At 61.6% G+C, this 17,485-nt stretch overlaps 1 protein-coding gene across 5 annotated transcripts in view; it reads right to left on the bottom strand.

The window, feature by feature from the left end:
• Positions 1 to 17,485, bottom strand: part of IQCE (IQ motif containing E) — a 34,432-nt gene that overhangs the window by 4,490 nt on the left and 12,457 nt on the right. For 2 of the 5 annotated variants that reach the window (XM_015592491.2, XM_025049562.1), the window contains 14 exons: positions 15,167 to 15,237; positions 14,112 to 14,184; positions 13,804 to 13,853; positions 12,367 to 12,527; positions 11,805 to 11,860; positions 10,946 to 11,145; positions 9,259 to 9,363; positions 7,817 to 7,907; positions 4,560 to 4,712; positions 4,158 to 4,181; positions 2,491 to 2,601; positions 1,941 to 2,062; positions 1,063 to 1,136; positions 36 to 183 (listed from right to left, as the gene is read on the bottom strand). In XM_015592491.2, the coding sequence (XP_015447977.1) occupies positions 36 to 183; positions 1,063 to 1,136; positions 1,941 to 2,062; positions 2,491 to 2,601; positions 4,158 to 4,181; positions 4,560 to 4,712; positions 7,817 to 7,907; positions 9,259 to 9,363; positions 10,946 to 11,145; positions 11,805 to 11,860; positions 12,367 to 12,527; positions 13,804 to 13,853; positions 14,112 to 14,184; positions 15,167 to 15,237 (1,439 nt within the window). The other 3 variants (XM_025049560.1, XM_025049561.1, XM_015592489.2) reach the window with 3 other exon arrangements.

Here is a 17,485-nt window from a genome sequence, read left to right as displayed (position 1 = left end):
GGGGCCCCCGCTGCTCGCTGCGCTGCCCTCCCTACCTGAAACGACACGCGGGCGCCAAGGCAGCGTCAGACGCGGCGGGACTGGCCACGTGCACCCATCTCCCTGCTCGAGCGCTTTCTGCTTCAGAAAAACCACCGGGCGACCACAGGGCCGTGTGCACAAACGGCGAGCTGTGTCGTGCACCTGAAAACGTTATGCGTCAATCATACCTCACAACCCCAGCGACCTGCTTCCCTCTGCAGACCTCCCCCCATCTGCGGTCTGCGGCCCCGCCCCCGCCCTGCCCCCTCCGGTTGCAGCCCGGCGCCCTGAGACCTCGGTACAGAGGCGCCCTTCGTGGGAGCGGCACCCCGCACGGCACGTTCACAGGGAGACCGCGAGGCCACACGCCTTGGTCTAATGACGGCCTCGGAGGGCAACGCACTGCCCCTTCACGGTAGCCATCCAAGCAGGCGGCCATCCACGAGGGTCTGGGGGACAATCGCAGAATACTGGATTTGGGGGCCTGGAAGCAACTCTCAAGCGGCCTCCCCGGGTCCCCCACTCGTGGTGAGCAGACGAGGCCCGGGCCCCACGTCGGGAGCTGGGCAGGGTCTCTCCCGGACTGCTCACAGATCTTAATGAAGCAGAAAACGGAATACAAGTGGTTTTGCTTAGAAAACCAGCCAACCAGGAAATCGCTGGCCCAAGGGAGAGAACCGCCCGCCACGGGAGCCGAGAACAAAGCCACGGCACACGAGCCGTGCGGCTCCAACCGCGTGGCCTGCAGGCGATGGCGGGGCACGCCGAGGCCGCCGACCGCCGCCTGTGCTCTGGGGGTCCCCTGGGGCTCATCTGCTTCCCCTACAACCCAAGGGGCAAGGGTTGAAGCTGTGACAGGGAAGCTGGGCCGAGGCGGCTGCTGGCTGAAGATACGACTTATTCTGCAGGTGGCCATAGGTGGGACCCGCCTCTCACACGTGTTCACACGTCCCACGCTGCCGGGATGGTGGCGGCCCTTTCGGCTTGAACCTCAGAGGGTCAGCCGCCCCTCGCACCAAAGCTCGAAACGGATGGGCTTACCAGGAAAGGCCGGCCCGCTGCACAAAGGTCTCCTCTTCGCAGAGGCTGCAGTGCTGGCTCTTTTGCTGGTGGCTCTAGAAAAGACAAAGACCCCGTGACCCCGACTCCAGGCCCCCGAGGCCGACGGCCGGCTTCCCGCTTTCCCGGGGCAGTGGCCCCCGCAGTGACCTCACAGCCAGCCGCACAGCAGACGAGCCTGGGGCATCTGCGTGCCCTCGGCCAGTGTCCCCTCTCCCCAGCCATCCCTCAGCGCCGTTCCCAGCCACGTGTGGCTGCATGTCCTGGTGGACTGCCCCAGGGACGGCCCCCAACAGTCACGTGGGACCCGCACTGAGGGCCCGACGCCCGTGGCTCCTTCAGAGAGAGACCACAGACTAATCGCGATGGGGGCTGCACTGTCGGCCAGAGTGCTGACAGCCTGGAGACGAGGCGGCGTCCGAGGGGCTGCAGAGCCCGAGCTCCCCGCGCAGCAGACACGGGCTCCATCCACCGCAGGCCCAGAGACCACCCCTGCGCCAGAAATGTCCTTCCAGGCTCTGTGAACCCCACTCGCAGTTCCAAGTGTCTGCGACGCGGAGCCCTGGCTGAGCTGGCGGGTGCAGTGGGGACAGTGTGGCAGCTGGAGGGCTTCTGGCACAGCACTCCCTGAACCTGGGACTGTGGCACATCTCTCTTCACGAAGGGGCTGCACGCCAGGACAAGCCGGCAGCAGCCCACGGGTGACCGTCACGCGGCTACACTAAGCCTCGCATCGGCTCTCCCAGATGCCTGAGCCCGGGGCCCCCTGCACCTGCACGGCACGGGAGGACACTGTCACAAGGGGCAGCTTCTGCTCTGGCGATGTGCCTGGGTTAGCATTCCCCTGCCGGTCGGCTCACCTGTGCCCAATCCGTGCCAGGTGTGCCCGGAGGACGGACTGGATGACGGTGATGGCCTCCTCTTGCCCTGGGTCGTCCTCGGCCTGGACAATGGGGCTTGGAACGCAGGGTGGGGGTGAGTCCTGAGGCAACGACACAGGGACGGGAGCGGTTTCAGAGCACCGCCCACCCTGCGGCGGAGACGGTCACCTGGGACCGCGGACAGCCAGGCGGAGCCCGGCTCCGCTCCAGGCGGCAGACTGCTGCCTGCGGGCTCTTAATCCTTAGCCTCTAGAGCCTTAAGATGAACGTCCTGTCCCCCCACGGAGGTGGGGCTGACACAGGAAGCTGGTCCCTCACTGACTGTGCTTCGGCTGCGGGAGGGACACGCTGCTTGGCACTCTGCGGCAGAGGCACCACCGTGTGGCCTGAAGGTGCCGGCACAGGGGACAGGGCACCCTAGGGCAGGATACACGATGGGAAGGTGGCCCCCGCTTTCCTGGGCTGACGAGGTCTGAGAAGAAGGGGGTGACTGTGCACACTCAGGGCTGGCTGGCCCCCGCAGGGTTACCTGGCAGGGGAGGCTGGGCATGCCGGAAGACTCCAAATCCCACGCTTGTCTTGACACTAGCTCTGCCCGTGCCAGGTGTCCCCTGAAAGCTGCCTGAAGCACAGCAGCCGCCTGTCGGGACAGAGGACAGAGGAGGGTGTTGGTTTCCCCGGGGGGCGGCGGGCACGGCTTACAGGAGGTCTTTAAGTGAAAGGCTCTAACGGCAGAGGAAGTGATGTCCCACGCGACTCATGGTCACAAAAGCACTGGAAGAACCTCTCACCAGAACCTCCGACAGCGAGAAACACGCCAACCCTCCAGGGACGCCTGACCCCCGTGAACTGAGTCTGGGGACATGAACGAGTCACGCTGAACGCTGTCACGTCAGGAACCAGGGCAGCTGACTCCGGCCCACAGTGCACACGCAGTGAGGCTTCTGTGCTGGGGCCGTGGACGCGGCTGTGCGCGCCTCCTCCAGCTACCCTGCGATTCTCCGGAGAGCCACGCGGGGATCCACCATCAGTGCCCGGGGTCTGGGCAGCACGCGTGTCTGCCCGGCCTGGTCCGGGCATCGCCGCTGCACAAGGGCCTTGAGCTCTCGTGGTTCTGGGAGGCTGACGCGCACGCTGAGTCCCGACAGACGCACGGTTCTAGATGCCCCGTAATTAAGTCGCTACAAAGAAGCCTCTTTGTCCTCCAAGGCAGAGCGAAGGGCACAGGTTAGAACGAGCACGGAACGAGCACAGCCATGGAAGCCGAGGGCACAGCCGGCATTAAGGGCGGGAACCGCTGAAGCGGGTGACTACGCGGACTAACCAGGAGGCCCGCACAGCCGGACGACCACAGAGCCCCTGCCTCAGCTGCGGCGGTGGCAGCACTGCGCCCGGGACAGCATGACAGAGGGCAGCGAGCCACGCATCATGTGCCACGCCCACGTGCCAACCGAGCGTCCTGGCAGCTCCCCCTGGAGAGCTCCCGGCACCTCACCTCAGAGGGAGGGGCTGAGGCACAGGACGGGGCCCAGAGGTGGCCAAAGGTGGCGGACGGCGCATGCTGGCCGTCTGCTCAGAGCCACGCCGCACAGTCAGGGCCCTGAGGCGTCCCGAATTCACTCGTTCACTCACTCATTCACAACTGTTCATCGGAGGCCAGGCGGCGTCCTGCTAACCAGGAGTATGGCGGCAAAGGCAGAGACGGTTCCTGCCTCCGTGGCACCTTCCCGAACGGGCCCCTGGGCTTCACGTGCACGAACCTCTGGCCTGGGGCACCCGTGCCCCCACTTCCCATCCCCACGGGGCCCTGCCTGTTCTCCAGGCCCGGCTCCAATGTCACCCCCGGAGGGAGTTTCCAGGCCTCGCAAGCAGGCCCAGCGGCCTGTGGCACGTCCACCAGCCCGATCACCAGGGGTTCGCCTGTCTGCCTCGCTGCCCGTGTTCGCTTGCCTCACGCAAGCTGATGACCAATAGCTGTGTGTTGAATGAATGAATGAACGAATGAATTTGAAGGTGTGACGTCATCGGAGCATTCACTTGACGTTAACGCCACGTACGTATCGTGACCGTAACGCTGGGGTCTGGCCAGATTTCACGCAGACAGGCGCGCGACGGCGCTTCGTGAGGTAGCCCTACATTCCCCTCGCTCCAAAGCGCAACACGAACTTCAACACTGGTGAAATCGACTTTGCTCACCTCATCCTCGACGGCTTTCTTTTTCTGAAAGAGAGAGAAGTGACGAATTAACACGAGAATGAATGTCCATGCCTTGAGCCTGCCCCCGCCGGGCCCGGGGGATGTGAAGGCCGAACAAGCCGCCCCGACGAGGCTGCGGACAGCACGGCCTCGGCACCGGTCTGGCCGCTCCGGCGAGCCGCCCCTTCCTCCCTGGCGGGATGCAGCGCCCCACCGAGCTTGGGCGCGGAGCCTCCCGCCCCAGCCGTGTCCATCCTGTCTCTCCCACGTCTTCTCGTGCATCGACTGCACGTAAAGGGACTCGAGCACTGCGGGTCAGATGGATGGGCGGACGGCAGCGGGGAGCCCCCAGCACGTGCCCCGGGGTGCAGGCCGGCAGCGGGGCGTCGCAGGCGCCCTCACCTGCTCCCTGTACACCTTCCAGTGGGCCTGCAGGGTCCTGGCGGCGACGTGTCTCCGCACCTCCGGGCAGGGGCAAGGGGGGCTGGCCTCTGGCTCACGGCCCTGCTGAGGGGGACCGCAGGCTGTTCCGGATGGTCGGGGCTCCTCCTGGGCCTGCGGGACAGACAAGGGGTAGAGGGCGCTCAGTTGGGCAGGAAGATGGCACTGGGGAGGGCGACCGGGCGTTACGTGGCATGACATAGGCGGCACTGGTCAGACTCGACTTTTCCATTTAGAGGAAAAGTCTGCACCTACACCGGCCAGCACGCCACGTGACGGAACTCTCTGGAGAAAACGCCCAGCTGGCAAAGAGCTCGGCGTGTCCCCGGCCTCCCTGAGGGCTGCGTGCAGCGCTCCCGGCGAGGGCAGGCAGCGGCTCGGCACACGACTGAGCGCACGGCTCAGTCACACTGGTCCACGCAAGAACGTCCGCCTTCCAGGGGTCCTGTTTTGGTCTTTTTAGTCTAAATGCTGCGTTACAAAAATGGGACTCCTGTGATTAAAGGCAGCGACGTCTAACTTGGTTTCTGAGGTAGAAAGAAGCAAGAATTGCTATTGTTACTATCAAAACAACACTGATTTCTGCCACTTACGGGCCCTGGTAGGTAATCTACCAGAACGCCTCTCAACAAAAATAAAAATACTGGACTATTTTCCTCACATCAGAAAAGCAGGCTCAGTGGAGACACACGCTGGAGAGAGCTCTGTGAAGCCGTGAAACCATCGCAAGTCCAAGAAGCCTGCCCGCTGACGGGGCCGCAACGCCCCCAGCACGACAGCCGCTGTCACCAGTCTCTTCTGGGCACTCGTGGTCACTCCCGCCAAGGTCCCCGATGCAGCCTCTGCCACCCTGGAAAGGGCCAGGTCTCCTTCCCCCCGTCCTAACGCACCTCCAGGCCATCGCTCCATGGAGGCAATGCAGTCTGTCGATGTCACCGATCGGCCTGTGCCACCGTGAGCAAGCAGGTAAAACCAGTGACTCAGAAGGTAAAGGGACGTGACTCAGACAACTCGTGGCAGACAGCCGGGGACTTGAAATCCGGACATGCATGTTCCTCGCAGCCACTGCTGGGAGCCGACGCCCTCGCTCCGCCGGCAGCGTGACCACTCACGCCGCTGCCCTTGTCCCACCTTCTTCAAGTGGCCAGGCCTCTGGCAGCAAAGACCCAAAGCTCACAGTGCCCACGAAACACCAAGATGACGCGGAAAGACAGCACAGGAGCGCGTGGTCCCAGTGCACCGAAGCAGCGTGCGGGTGGCCCCCAGGCACCCTCCAGTGTTTTCCCGGTAAAACAGGGTCGATCAGCACTGGCCTCCGGGGGAAGAGGGGGGCCAGACAGCAGGTCACAGGTCGTCCATGTCAGTGAGCGGACGTTGCTCTGCCCTCTACCAGGGCACGGTGACCTTCCAACAGGACTCCCTGCCCGTTAGCCGGCTGCCACCTGGCACCTTGTCTGCGGCAAGGCGGCAGTGAGTGCCCTGCAGTGGGAGCTGGCCAGGCTCGCTGGACGGTCCGTGGGAACCAGGGACCCGCCCTTCGTTCCTGTCATTTATAGAGACAAAGTCTCGAGGCTGCATAAGATGCCAACGTGAGTACTGAGAGTAGCTCTGAAGCCACGCCAGTCTCCTGGAGCCCGGAGAAAGGAGCGGACTGGTACGTGGGGTGGACGCTCCACAGACGGGCAGCGCGGGAGTCAGGGACAAGGGCGGATGTGTGTCCCGTTACTGCATGGGGGGAGCCAGCGCCCTGATGCCTCCACAGCCACACGCTGGTGAGAGAACCGGCGTGGGGGTTACCTGACTCTGGGGGCGTCTTAGAGATGAGCAGACACACCTGCATCTACCTCAGCGGTGCCCTGAGGCCCAGGGTCATCTGAGACGGACAAGGGACACAGGAAGCCCTGCCCTTTTGGCACCTGCTCAGGTAGCAGATCATAAGGAGGCCCCCAAAGGGCCGCGTCTCGCACGACTGCCCCGTGGCACGCCCTGCGTCAGCGGGGCAGCAGCTGCACTCAGTGTGTCCTGCACTCAGGGTCGTGTCCGCTGCGAGCAGACAGGGTAGGTGCTCAGGTGAGCGGGGGCCTCCTGAAAAGTGACCGTCACGCAGAATGGCTAATCTCCACCCATGGACGCTCGGACCATGGGCCATGCTGCAGGACTCAGAACATTACCCAAAGCACTAGAAAAACTGCCACGGAAATGTTCCCACTCAGGTGACACAAAAAGTGTCCTTCGTGGAACAGTAAAACCAGCTTTCACAGGGAAGAGGTGGACTCACACTGCCCAGGCCTCGCGCCGGGCCAGGGGGACACGCAGATCAGGGCCAGCACACGCGCTTCAGGGCCGCTGCTGGCGACGTGGGAATCCCCTCTGCCTGGTGGGCGGCGTGCGTGCGCCTTATCTGCTTGGAGACGCGCCCGCCGCTTCTCTGAGGCCCCAGTGCTCAGCCCCTTCTCTCCTCTCCTGCGCTGAGCTCAGGGGTCCACAGTGTCGTACACTCTGGCAAGAAGCCTGAACACTAGGGCTCCTGACAAATAAGCCAACGTGGGAGGGAAGCTGGTCCCGAAGGAAAAAAGGGTGGACGATGAGACCCTGCAGTCCGATAAGCCTCCCTTTTGGCGGCCAGCGACCATCTCTGTCAGGCCACTCGCAGCTGAAACAGTAAGTCACCTTCCGAAACAACAACTTCTTGGCTAAAATGTGTGCCAGGTACACACCCACCACGCTGGGGGTGCCCAGGTGGCACTGAGACCTTCGGGCGCAGAAAGGGTCAGAAAAGGGGTCGCACAGAGGCTGCTGGGAACACCGGCCCGTCTGCAGCGCATGCATGGGACACAGCCACCCGTGCTGGCTCTGCTGATCCCACGCCTACAGGACAGGCCCTCGGGGGCCAGCGCTGCCGCAGGATTTTAGTACCGTTCCCTGTTAGTGTCGGCAGACGTCAGAGTGTACCTGGCCTCTGAAGAGCCCACTACTGGAGCACAAGGTCAGAGGGAAGGCATGTTCCCGCCACCAGAGCCCAGGCGCGGCGGCCTCGGGACCAGCACCCCCGGCTCCACGGAGGTGCCAAGGAACTGCGCACGGCCACAGACCACCTCCTCGTCCCCACACACGGGGAGAGGGGACGGGGACAGGGAGGACGGTCTGGCAAAACCTGTAGCGTGAGGGCCGTCGGGATCACAGCGTCCCAGCCACATCCCAGCGCGTCCGAGCCTCACCTCAGGGGTCACTTCCATGGGGCCACCTTCCTCCTCTCTCTTCATGTCTTCTAGTTCTTGAAACTTCTTGGTGAGCATTTCAATTTCCTTTCTAAAGCAGGAAAGGATAAGATGACGCCTTACTGGTCCCCGTGCTGTAGATGTCTGTGACAGAAGGGACGGGGGCCTACAGCTAGCACGTCCACCTCTCCCGGCCATGGGAGCCCCGGCCGCCACCGCACTGCACCGCAGGTGGCGCGTCTGCCTCGTCAGGAGGGGGTGGCCAGGGGCCGGCACAGGGGAGGTCGGGGCCCAGTGGCGCTCCGGGCGCGGGGCGGGAGGCGCTGAAAACCACTGACCGCACGGTGAACGGGCAGACCGTGTGCGGTTTTCATAAACGGCATGAACGGAAGGAGGTACAATGTATGTCCCTGTCCAGATGCTAAAGGCAAAGTGAATCCTCTCCTCCCTGGACACCGGCCCTGTCTGACCCTCGCTGTCTGACAGAAGCCGGCCACACCTCCCCCGGACACAAAGGCCCTGATTCATTTCAGTCACCGGTGTCTAACGATTCTGAGTCCTAAACGTTTCTGCTTAGGTTTCTGATCTGCTCTTTCGGGCACTTTACTGATGTGACGTCCACGTGGCACGGAACTCGCTACCTCGCAGCACACAGCTGAGTGCTGGTCAGTGAGCTCGCAGTGGCACTTAGATCGCCCCCTGCCTGTCCTGCCCTGGCAACGTTCATCTGCTTTCCGTCCCTGCGGATCTGCGTCTGCTGGGTGTCCGAGGACCGCCCGCCAGGCGGCCTTTCTTGTTGCACCCGTCGGTTCGTGCGTCACCCGTGCTGGGGCGTGTGTCAGCGCCTCGTCTGCACACACCTCAGGTTTTTATCTGTTCATCGGCTGATGGACACTTGGGCTGTTCCCACTTTCTGGCCGTCGTGGACAACGATGCTTCGAAGGGTGTGGGAGGCGATGACCCCCGAAGCGGGGCCAACACCCAGACTGAGGGGTGTGCCCACGGCAGATGCCATGACGCCTGCTCCCCCTGACAACTGCCCTGTACGAGGCGAGCCCCCCGACACTGCCCTGTACGAGGTGAGCCCCCCGACACTGCCCTGTACAAGGTGAGCCCCCCGACACTGTCCTGTACGAGGCGAGCCCCCCGACACTGTCCTGTACGAGGTGAGCCCCCCGACACTGCCCTGTACGAGGTGAGCCCCCCGACACTGCCCTGGTATGAGGCAAGCCCCCTGACACTGCCCTGTACGAGGTGAGCCCCCCGACACTGCCCTGTACGAGGCGGGCCCTTCCCCAGAGTTCGGATCCTCACTCGGAAGGAAAGCAACACCGTGAGCTTCGGGACGAGGCTGCGGCCGTGCTGACGGCAGGCGGGGCCGGCATGCGGCGGGCAGAGCCGGGACTGTGCGTGCTCCGAACACGGACTCCCGGCTCACTCACCTCAGAGCCCCCTCTCTTTCTCTTCTCTCCTTCTCGCCCTCCTTCACGCTTTCCAGCTCTCTCTGCAAGTCGACCTTTGCCTGGAGCAGCTGCTTCACCTCCAGGCTGAACACACAGAACCAGAGACGTTTCAGTGGTTGTTAAAACAGGACCACGTTACACCACGCGTCATAGGCCGGGAGCACTCAGAGAAAAATAACGCGGCCCAACCCCCTAACTGATGACAGTGGACACAGAGCCAGGGCCAGAGAAGAGAGGGCCGAGAACAGGCAGGGGTCCTGAGTCAGATGTCATGGGGGGTCTGCTGTGAGGGGAACACAGCGGGGAGTGAGCCCCGACTCGGTAGAGCCCCGCCTCACGGCCTGTATCCCAGGGAGGGACACCACCCTGTCAGACGGTGGGCACCCAGTCTGTGCCCCAGACGAGTGCTCTGAAGGGCCACATGAACTACGTGGGTGCTGCCTGAGCTGAGGGCTTGAGGACAAAGTGGGGCACCCACAACTGCACTACTCCCAGACAGGCTTTCCTAGGCCCCCCAGGTGACTTGTGGCTAAGAATGTGGCTTTAAAACATGACCTCTAGCTGAAGCTCAGTCCCACTGCTTTCTGTCGCAATGGCTTTTCAAGGTCCTGTGAAAGTCTGTATGAACCGGACCATACACCATAGGGGGTCCGCAGAGAAGAGCACGGTCAAGGTCAATAAATGAAACTACTGTCATACCATGTGACAGCTTTCAAAATGACTACGTACCTTTCAAATACCATGGGACCTACCTTTCAAAATGACTAGACTAATTTTTGCAAAGAACCTCTCAGCGTGTGTGAAAACAGGGAAAGGCTTGGCCTTCTGCTGGGACAGCAGCAGGGAACCCAGGCCCCGAGCAAGCCAGGGAGTCCCTCTCAGGCCCAGGAGTGCACGCGAGTCACGGTGAGGTCGCATGAGGCAGACAGGCTCCAGAGACCTGGGGCAGCTGAGGTGCTGCATCTCTAACCAGCTCCGGGTGGGCGGGGCTGAGGTGCTGCATCTCTAACCAGCTCCCGGTCTGTGCTTAGGGGGCTTCCCAGGCCATGCTCTGGGTAGCAAGGTCTGAGAGATAAACCCCATCTCAAAAGACCGTGCGGCGGCTTCCTCACGACAGAACGGTGACTAGAGAAGCCCCAAGGAAACCGCGGGAGGAGGACGGTGCATTTTCGGTGAACCACAGATCAACATGCTGGAGCACAGAGAATAAGCGAAATCTGAGGCTTCGCCCTTCAAAACTCTTAGGGTCGCACCGAACAGCTCACGCATGTGTCCCATTTGATACAGGTGACACAGACACGTCACTGAGTCTTTAAACCACTCCGTGTAAGACCTCATTGATAGCATGTCTATTTTACGAGAATTAACCAAACCATTTTTCTCTAAAGAAGTTCGGAAACCCCTCTGGAATTCAGTGTAAAGAGATCTGAACGCCCACCCCCTTTGGAAACCCGACTTGGCCAATTAATGTTTTCTTTTTACCGCTAAAGCTGGCTTTATGTTACAACCGAAACGCACGCTTCGGAATCAGAAAGTACTCGTGCAGTCGCTCCTGAGAGCTGAGCGCGCCCAAGGCCATGCCAACGGTGGACGCCTCGCAAAAACGCTTGTCAGCAGGAGGCCGGGCCCCCCGGGGACGGGAAGCTGCCCGGCACCAGCCACGTACTCTCTGTCCTGCAGCTGCGCCCGCAGGGCCCGCCGCTCGCCCTTCAGGCTCCTCACCGCAGCCCGGACACGCTCGCTCTCCTCCAGGTGCCCGGCCGGTGGCTGCCCGTGCCCCGCGGAGCTGGATGCGGCGTGAGCCAGGATGTCTGACCGAGCCTCATCCGAAGACTGGGGCTTGGGGCTCTCCGTGGGACCGATCTCCTGGGGCGACACGGGCGGGTTAGCGCGACTTCCAGAGACCTCGTGGCCGCCGGCCTCGCGCAGCCCAGAAGGGCTCGGCCCCATGGCCCCTGACGCCCTCCAGGGCCATTCCTCCCCAGCAAGCTCGGCTTCCCAACCGCCCACGAATTATAGAAACCTATTCAGCTTTCGGCCTGTAAATGTGTGAAATTATTATTCTTTTAAATGTTCCCCTCTAAGTTTACTTAGAGGCCAAATAATGTGACACCATGACCTCCGTCAATAAAATCAGATTGGCTATGAGTTTGCAGATTCACACGGGGGATACGGGGAAATGTTAACCAGATTTTCTGGTGGGCAGAGTGCAGCTGATCAGAGTTTTCTGTGAACTCGAGTATTATACACTGGTGGGAACACCAGTCTGGGGCGTGACGGGCAAGGAAAAGCCGACATGGACACAGGAGGCTGGGTTCGGAGGGGCTCTAGGGTACCTGCACCCATCTTGCCGGAACGGGGTAGGCATGGCGTGGCCCTCGCTCTGTCCACTCTTTGGTCTGCCCACGGGACTGTGCCCATGAGCAAAGCCCCTTGCCCGTCCCCCGCCCCTCAGGCATCCAGCTCCCCTCCAGCGCAGGCAGGCCGCGAGCCGGGCGCGGGACACTAGGGGGCGTGCCTCTCACCTTCTCCAGCTCCGCGATCCGTCTCAGCAGCCGGGGCTTACTCCACTCCATGTAACCTGGGGAAGGAACGGAGTTTAAGGCACACTCCATGCCGCCACCCTGACAGGCCCCTTCGGCCAGACTGCCCTTCCCGAGCGAGCAGAGGGGCCTCCCCCAGTGGCCACGTGGCTGACCCTCAGCTCTCAGGCCTGTGCCCAGCTGTCACGGCCTTGGAGGGGCCTCATCTGCAGGTGCACAGCTGCCCACCTGCCGCCTCTCCCTCCCCTCCTTTACTCTGCTCCCAGCTCTCAGCCGACCCGCTGGCCCCTCCGCCTCCCCGACACGACGCCACTGCCACGGGACGTGTGCGTGCTCGTTTGCCACGGTCCCCAGCGCCTGGCGCACAGCAGGCGCTCATTCAATCTCCAAGCGCATTTGCGCGTGCAGCTCAGCGGTCTGGCTGCACTTGGCCCATGCAGTCGGGCCTAGGCGGTGGGGAGGCGGGAAGGCCTGCATCTCCGTCAAAGAACCAGAAACGTGGCCTCTCCCCATGTGTCCCCTCCCGGTGGCCCTGGAAAGACACCCTTGATCCTGGAGACGGTGGGCGAGTGGCTCAGCACGCGGTCCAGGTCCTCCTTCAGGCTGCGGTTCTCCTCCGTGAGCTCCTGGACGCTCCGGGACAGGCTCAGCAGGACGCTGCTTGTCTTCTTCTGCCTTTTAAAGCTGGCTTTCTTCTCCGACAGCCTGCGGGCCAGAAACCACGAGGTTGAGGTCTAGGTTTCTGAACTGATTTAACGTCACGTGTGAGGGGGCGGTCGTGCAGATGAGTGTGTGCAGTCCTCAGGGGACCCTAAGTGTGACCACACGGAAGCAACCTGTGCCTCCTTCCCACGGAATGCCCTCCTTCCAACCAGTCGACCTGTGTAACAGCATAGCGTACTTGATGATTTGTGGTGTTTTAGATCGCGTCACTAAAGGGTTCACGGTTCACTTTCTCTCGTTACTTAAGCACCTATGTGATAGCTTTGGTCTTGCCTCTTGCCCCCGAGTCTAAGCCACACAGACTGTATCTGCAGACTGGCCTACTCGCAGACATGGGCAGGGAGGCGAAAAACCAGAGTCGCCGGCGGGCACGCGCCCAGCTCAGGCTCAATGAGGCACCGCCCTGCCTCTCAATTCTCCGCGGTCCACTCAGCATGTGCTTTTCACGATGCTGTGCTCCGTCGGTGCGTTCACTGCTTAAATCGTCCCCGTGGTGCAGAGCCGAGTGCGGCCCGTGGGCCCAGTGGAGGGCGGCAGGAGACCCGTCTGGGCCGAGTTCAGTGTTAAGGTGTCGACAGTGCACGTCAAGGTGTCTCTGAGCAGAAACACACCTAGCACCAGGTTATGCACTACAGTTCATGACCAGAGCCGCCCTCCGCACCCCCGGGGGCACGCTCACTCCCGACAGCTCAGCGCACGTGCAGACTATGGGACTCACCGCTGCAAACGGCGAGGACCGGCCACAAGTGCCATCCGGCCCGTTACAGAAAAGTTTGCCAACCTGTTTTCAACTACGGGGCGGTTAGGAAAAAAGCGAAGGCCGGGCCGGCCGTGTAAACGCCCTGCGAATGTTCGGGACCGACCACAGAGGCCGCGACACACACACCCGATCAGGGACTGCGGCTCCCCCATCTGCTGCCAGCGCGGTGTGGGCTGGAGAAGGGGTGAGGGACACTGAGAGTACGGCCACCCCGCTGCGCTTCCTGACGAACTCATGCGGCAACACGAACGTGCACTTGGTGCTAAACTCTCCCCGACAGGAAGATCCGCTCGGGGAACCAGTGCCGCTAGGCAGTGTGGACAGTGACCGTCGGCGGTCAGCACGGGGCGGTTGTCAGGGCACCCGGTGGCCACCCCCGTGGAAACGTGGCAATCTGCCCACTGGCGCAAGGGCGGGCGTGGCCCCGCAGCGGCCATTCTGCTTGGTGTGGAACACAAGGCCCGCATAGGAGCCCCGGCTCCCAACAGATCATCGTACTTCCTTCCCGTGGTTTCGGAACTCGCCAGGAGGGTCTGCAGGCGATGGATCTGCAAACGGCAAGTTAGAACGCATCAGGACACGCGCGCATCAGGACGCGAGCCAGCACGGCCCACCTTCCTCTAAAGAGGCTGCCGCACACGCCTGACCTCTGTCCCGCGGCAGGTGAGTGCTAGGTGTGCGACGCTCACTCAAGCTGAGGCAGGAGAGCGGGGTCCCCACAGGGCCGCTGGCCATCACCCAGGCCAGCAGCTGGGCCCGTGTGCCTACTCCCGCCCTGCACCCGCTCTGGGCAGAAGGGCACCCACCTCCTCGTAGTAGGTCTCCATGGCAATCTTCATCTCCTCCAAGTTCGTGGTCTTTATGTCGGTCTGCAGTTTGCTAGAAAGCCAAGTTCAGAGTTAACACGGCAGTGCCAGCATTCCCCGGGCAGAGAAGAGGACGTGTCCCCAGGACATCAGAGCCGGGCTGGGAGGGAAAGGCTGAGCTGGCCCTTGGCTGGCTGGTGGCCTCGCACAGACTCCCTTCCAGACTGACCAGCCACTTCCCAAGGTGAGTGACAAACTCCCTAATGATGCTCTTTACTAAGTAAGAGGCTGTCTAAAACTGGAGCGACTGTGAAGACAGGCCTCCGGGGCAGCGGGGGGCTGTCCGTGTGAAGGACAGCCACTTGCCCCCAACGGTCAGAGTGACTCTCCTTGCTCTCCGCCTCTGGACAAAGGCTCTAACAGAGGAAAGGAAAGCCACACGGATCAGGATTCCGAAACACGGAAAAAATCAGCAACCAACGTTTTCTCAGGTGACCATTTTAGCAGGAAACGAAGAAGGGGGAGAGCGCTGCGTGAAGAGGCGGCGCGGGGCAACAGGTGGGACCTCGGAGCTCCTCAGAGCAGCGTGAACACTGCTGGAGGACTCTGCCCTCGCACCAGACAGCGGGAAGGACGAGCGGCCGCCCCGAGGGCAGAGCCAGGACGGGCGGGGCCCAGCGAGGGGCAGCTGGGGGACGGGCCTAAGCATCGGGGTTTCCTGTGTCACGTTGGAGATGAAGACTGGTCCACGGGAGACTAAGGACAGAAGGCGTTTCTTAAATGCGACAGGCACGGGAAAGATGCGAGGAAAAGGCTGCTCCTTCGTGACACTTGGAAGAGGCGGCCAACGTCCACTTGGCTCTCTGGGGGAAAGATGAAGTTGGGAGCAGGGGCGTGGAACAGGGCATGGCGGGTGGGAACTGAAGTTGCCGTCTGAGGGCAGAGCACACAAGCCACCGAAAGGAGGCGGGAGCGGCGAGCGGCCAGCTCCAGCAGCGGGGGTGGGAGCCGGGAGCCCGCGGGGAGCCCGGGCCAGCCTGCCGACCTCTCCGTACTGGATAGTGTTGTCCTTGTCCTTGCACTGCTGCTCCAGCTTCAGGATCCTCTGCTTCAGGCCACTGACGACCTGCCAACGAAACAGCGGCACGTCACGCTGGCCGTTTCCACGTCCGTGGTCCCCTCCCTCTGCGGACTCAGCCCGTCCTGTGCCCAGGCAGGTCCGGGTGGCCCCTGCCCGCACGGCCCCCCGTCACAGGACCTCACTGTCCTCGCTTCATCGCTGGCTTCTCTTCCAGACCACAGCACAGCGAAGACGGGACCGCCGACCCACTCGCTCAGTGCAGGGAGGCGAGTGAGCGGGCCCAGGCGGGTGGGGGTCCCTAGGCAGACGCCCGCCAGGCACGGAGCCCTCCCCCGGGCCATGGGCCACGCTTAGGGGACCGCCAGGTGCCTCCCCAGTTGTCTTCCAGGAAGACACCAGTCACTAGATGCAAAGTCATCAGCCCTGACCGCCCCCCATGACAACTCGGCCCACACACTCCCTGGGGTGAGCAGGGCAGAAGGACGCAGGGCACAGCGGGACAGAGGCCTGCGGGGTCCCCAGGGCCCCGCGCCTCCCCGAGTGCCGCTTACCGCCTGCCTCCTTCCCTGTCAGTCCATCACTGGGGAGACGACAGCAGCACGTCCCTGAGCAGACGTCTCCCCTTCTTTGGAATGGCCCAACTACTTTCTAACTGGATTTTAAGGTAAGTTTAAATTACCTTAGCGATGCACGAACACATTTTGTTTAAAAAATTAAATATTATGGATGCGACAGTACCCTTTGACATACCGCTCTCAACCAAATATTGTCACCAACTCGCAGTGCATTCCCGAGACCGCAGTGTGCGCGTGCTCGGCTGTGTGCGCACCCCTGCAGTTCCGGCACCCCGTCGTGCATGTCCACGGTGCCCAGGCACGCGTGGCCCCTGCAGCTCAGCGAACGGTCTTGGGGAGCCGTCCCTGCATCTCTGCATTCTCACACCACGTGACGCGCACGGCAGAGTGCCCCCTTTCCCAGCGACAAGTCTGTAAGCCGAACCCACTTCTATGACTGCGAATAATCCTTGGCCAGCCCCGCGGTGCACACACGCAAACGTCTCCTGAGCATGGATGCCAAGAGGAAGTGTCCAACCGCGGACACGGCCACTGTGAAGGGTGGCCTGGCAGAACGCACGTACCCTGCGATCTAGAATTCCCACTCTGAATCAACTTTAATAACAAAAAAAAAGCAGAACAACAAACGTGCAAGGAGCCCCTCCTCTCTGCAAATCCCCGTCATTTTCAGGACTCTACGCCCGCACCCAAGTCATGCAGACAGCTCTGTTGTTTTATATTCTTTATTCTTTTCTGAAGATGTTTTGATGCAGCGGCATTCCAATCTGAATGGCTTCTCCTCGATTTTCCTCCCAAATGGGGCAGCTATAAATAACCTTGTGCCAAAGGCTTTTTCTCCTGGATTTTCCTAAGAAGTGGTGTTAGACAAGGGGTGACTTCACGGACCGCTGCGGCCGCATGACACAGCGCCTAACACGTCATGTCTGGTTCTACGTGCCTGTGCTGCCCCAGCGCCCCCCACACTGGCTTGGCGGCCTGGCTGTTTTGCTCCATGAAGCCGAGAGTCTCCCGTCCCAGTAGCTGAGGACAAGGCCTTCACACCCGCATTGACTGCTGCTCAGCAGTGGGGACCAAGTGGACACCAGCCTGGCCTTCGGGGCTCACGGCCACTCACTGCTAACCCAGCTTGGGCGAGGCGACTCCCTTAACCTCGGTTTCCCGATTTCAAAGATGGGGATGCAAGTCCCGGGCAGCACAGGCCACGTGAAGTTGTGTACGTGTGCAAAATGTGCGCTGGGCCACTGCTACATAAAACTATCTTCTGTGTAAGCGCCGACTCCTTCTGGAGCCCTTACGCGTCTGCGTGCTGCGGTCCTCACGCAGAGCTGCTCCAGTCAGCGGAGCAGACAGCCTTGCTTCTGTCTAGGTCAGTAGCGTCTGCGTGCCCTGGACGGAAGTCTGCTGTGCCATCGATGACGCCCCGTTACACCGATCGTTTCTGTCATGGTCTAATGGGTCTTTATTTAAATCTTATGTCATCAAACCCACTCACCACGTCACTGTTACTTTATTCTTTGTGTGCGATAATCTCATAATCTCATCCTTTCCGGTTTTTAGCACTTCACATGAAACAGACATGTACTTCCTCGACTCGTATGAGGTGTGCTGTGAAATGTTTTTCTCCAACTGCCAGTTTATTGCCACAGCATCGATCACACTGCGGTCCCATTTTCCATCGTTTGTTGCATTCGATCTGTTACGTGTTACTAAGCAACACA

The sequence above is a fragment of the Pteropus alecto genome, unplaced genomic scaffold, assembly GCF_000325575.1.
Source record: "Pteropus alecto unplaced genomic scaffold, ASM32557v1 scaffold56, whole genome shotgun sequence".
Classification (NCBI taxonomy): Eukaryota; Metazoa; Chordata; class Mammalia; order Chiroptera; family Pteropodidae; genus Pteropus; species Pteropus alecto.
This window is presented reverse-complemented; position numbering and strand designations above follow the sequence as displayed.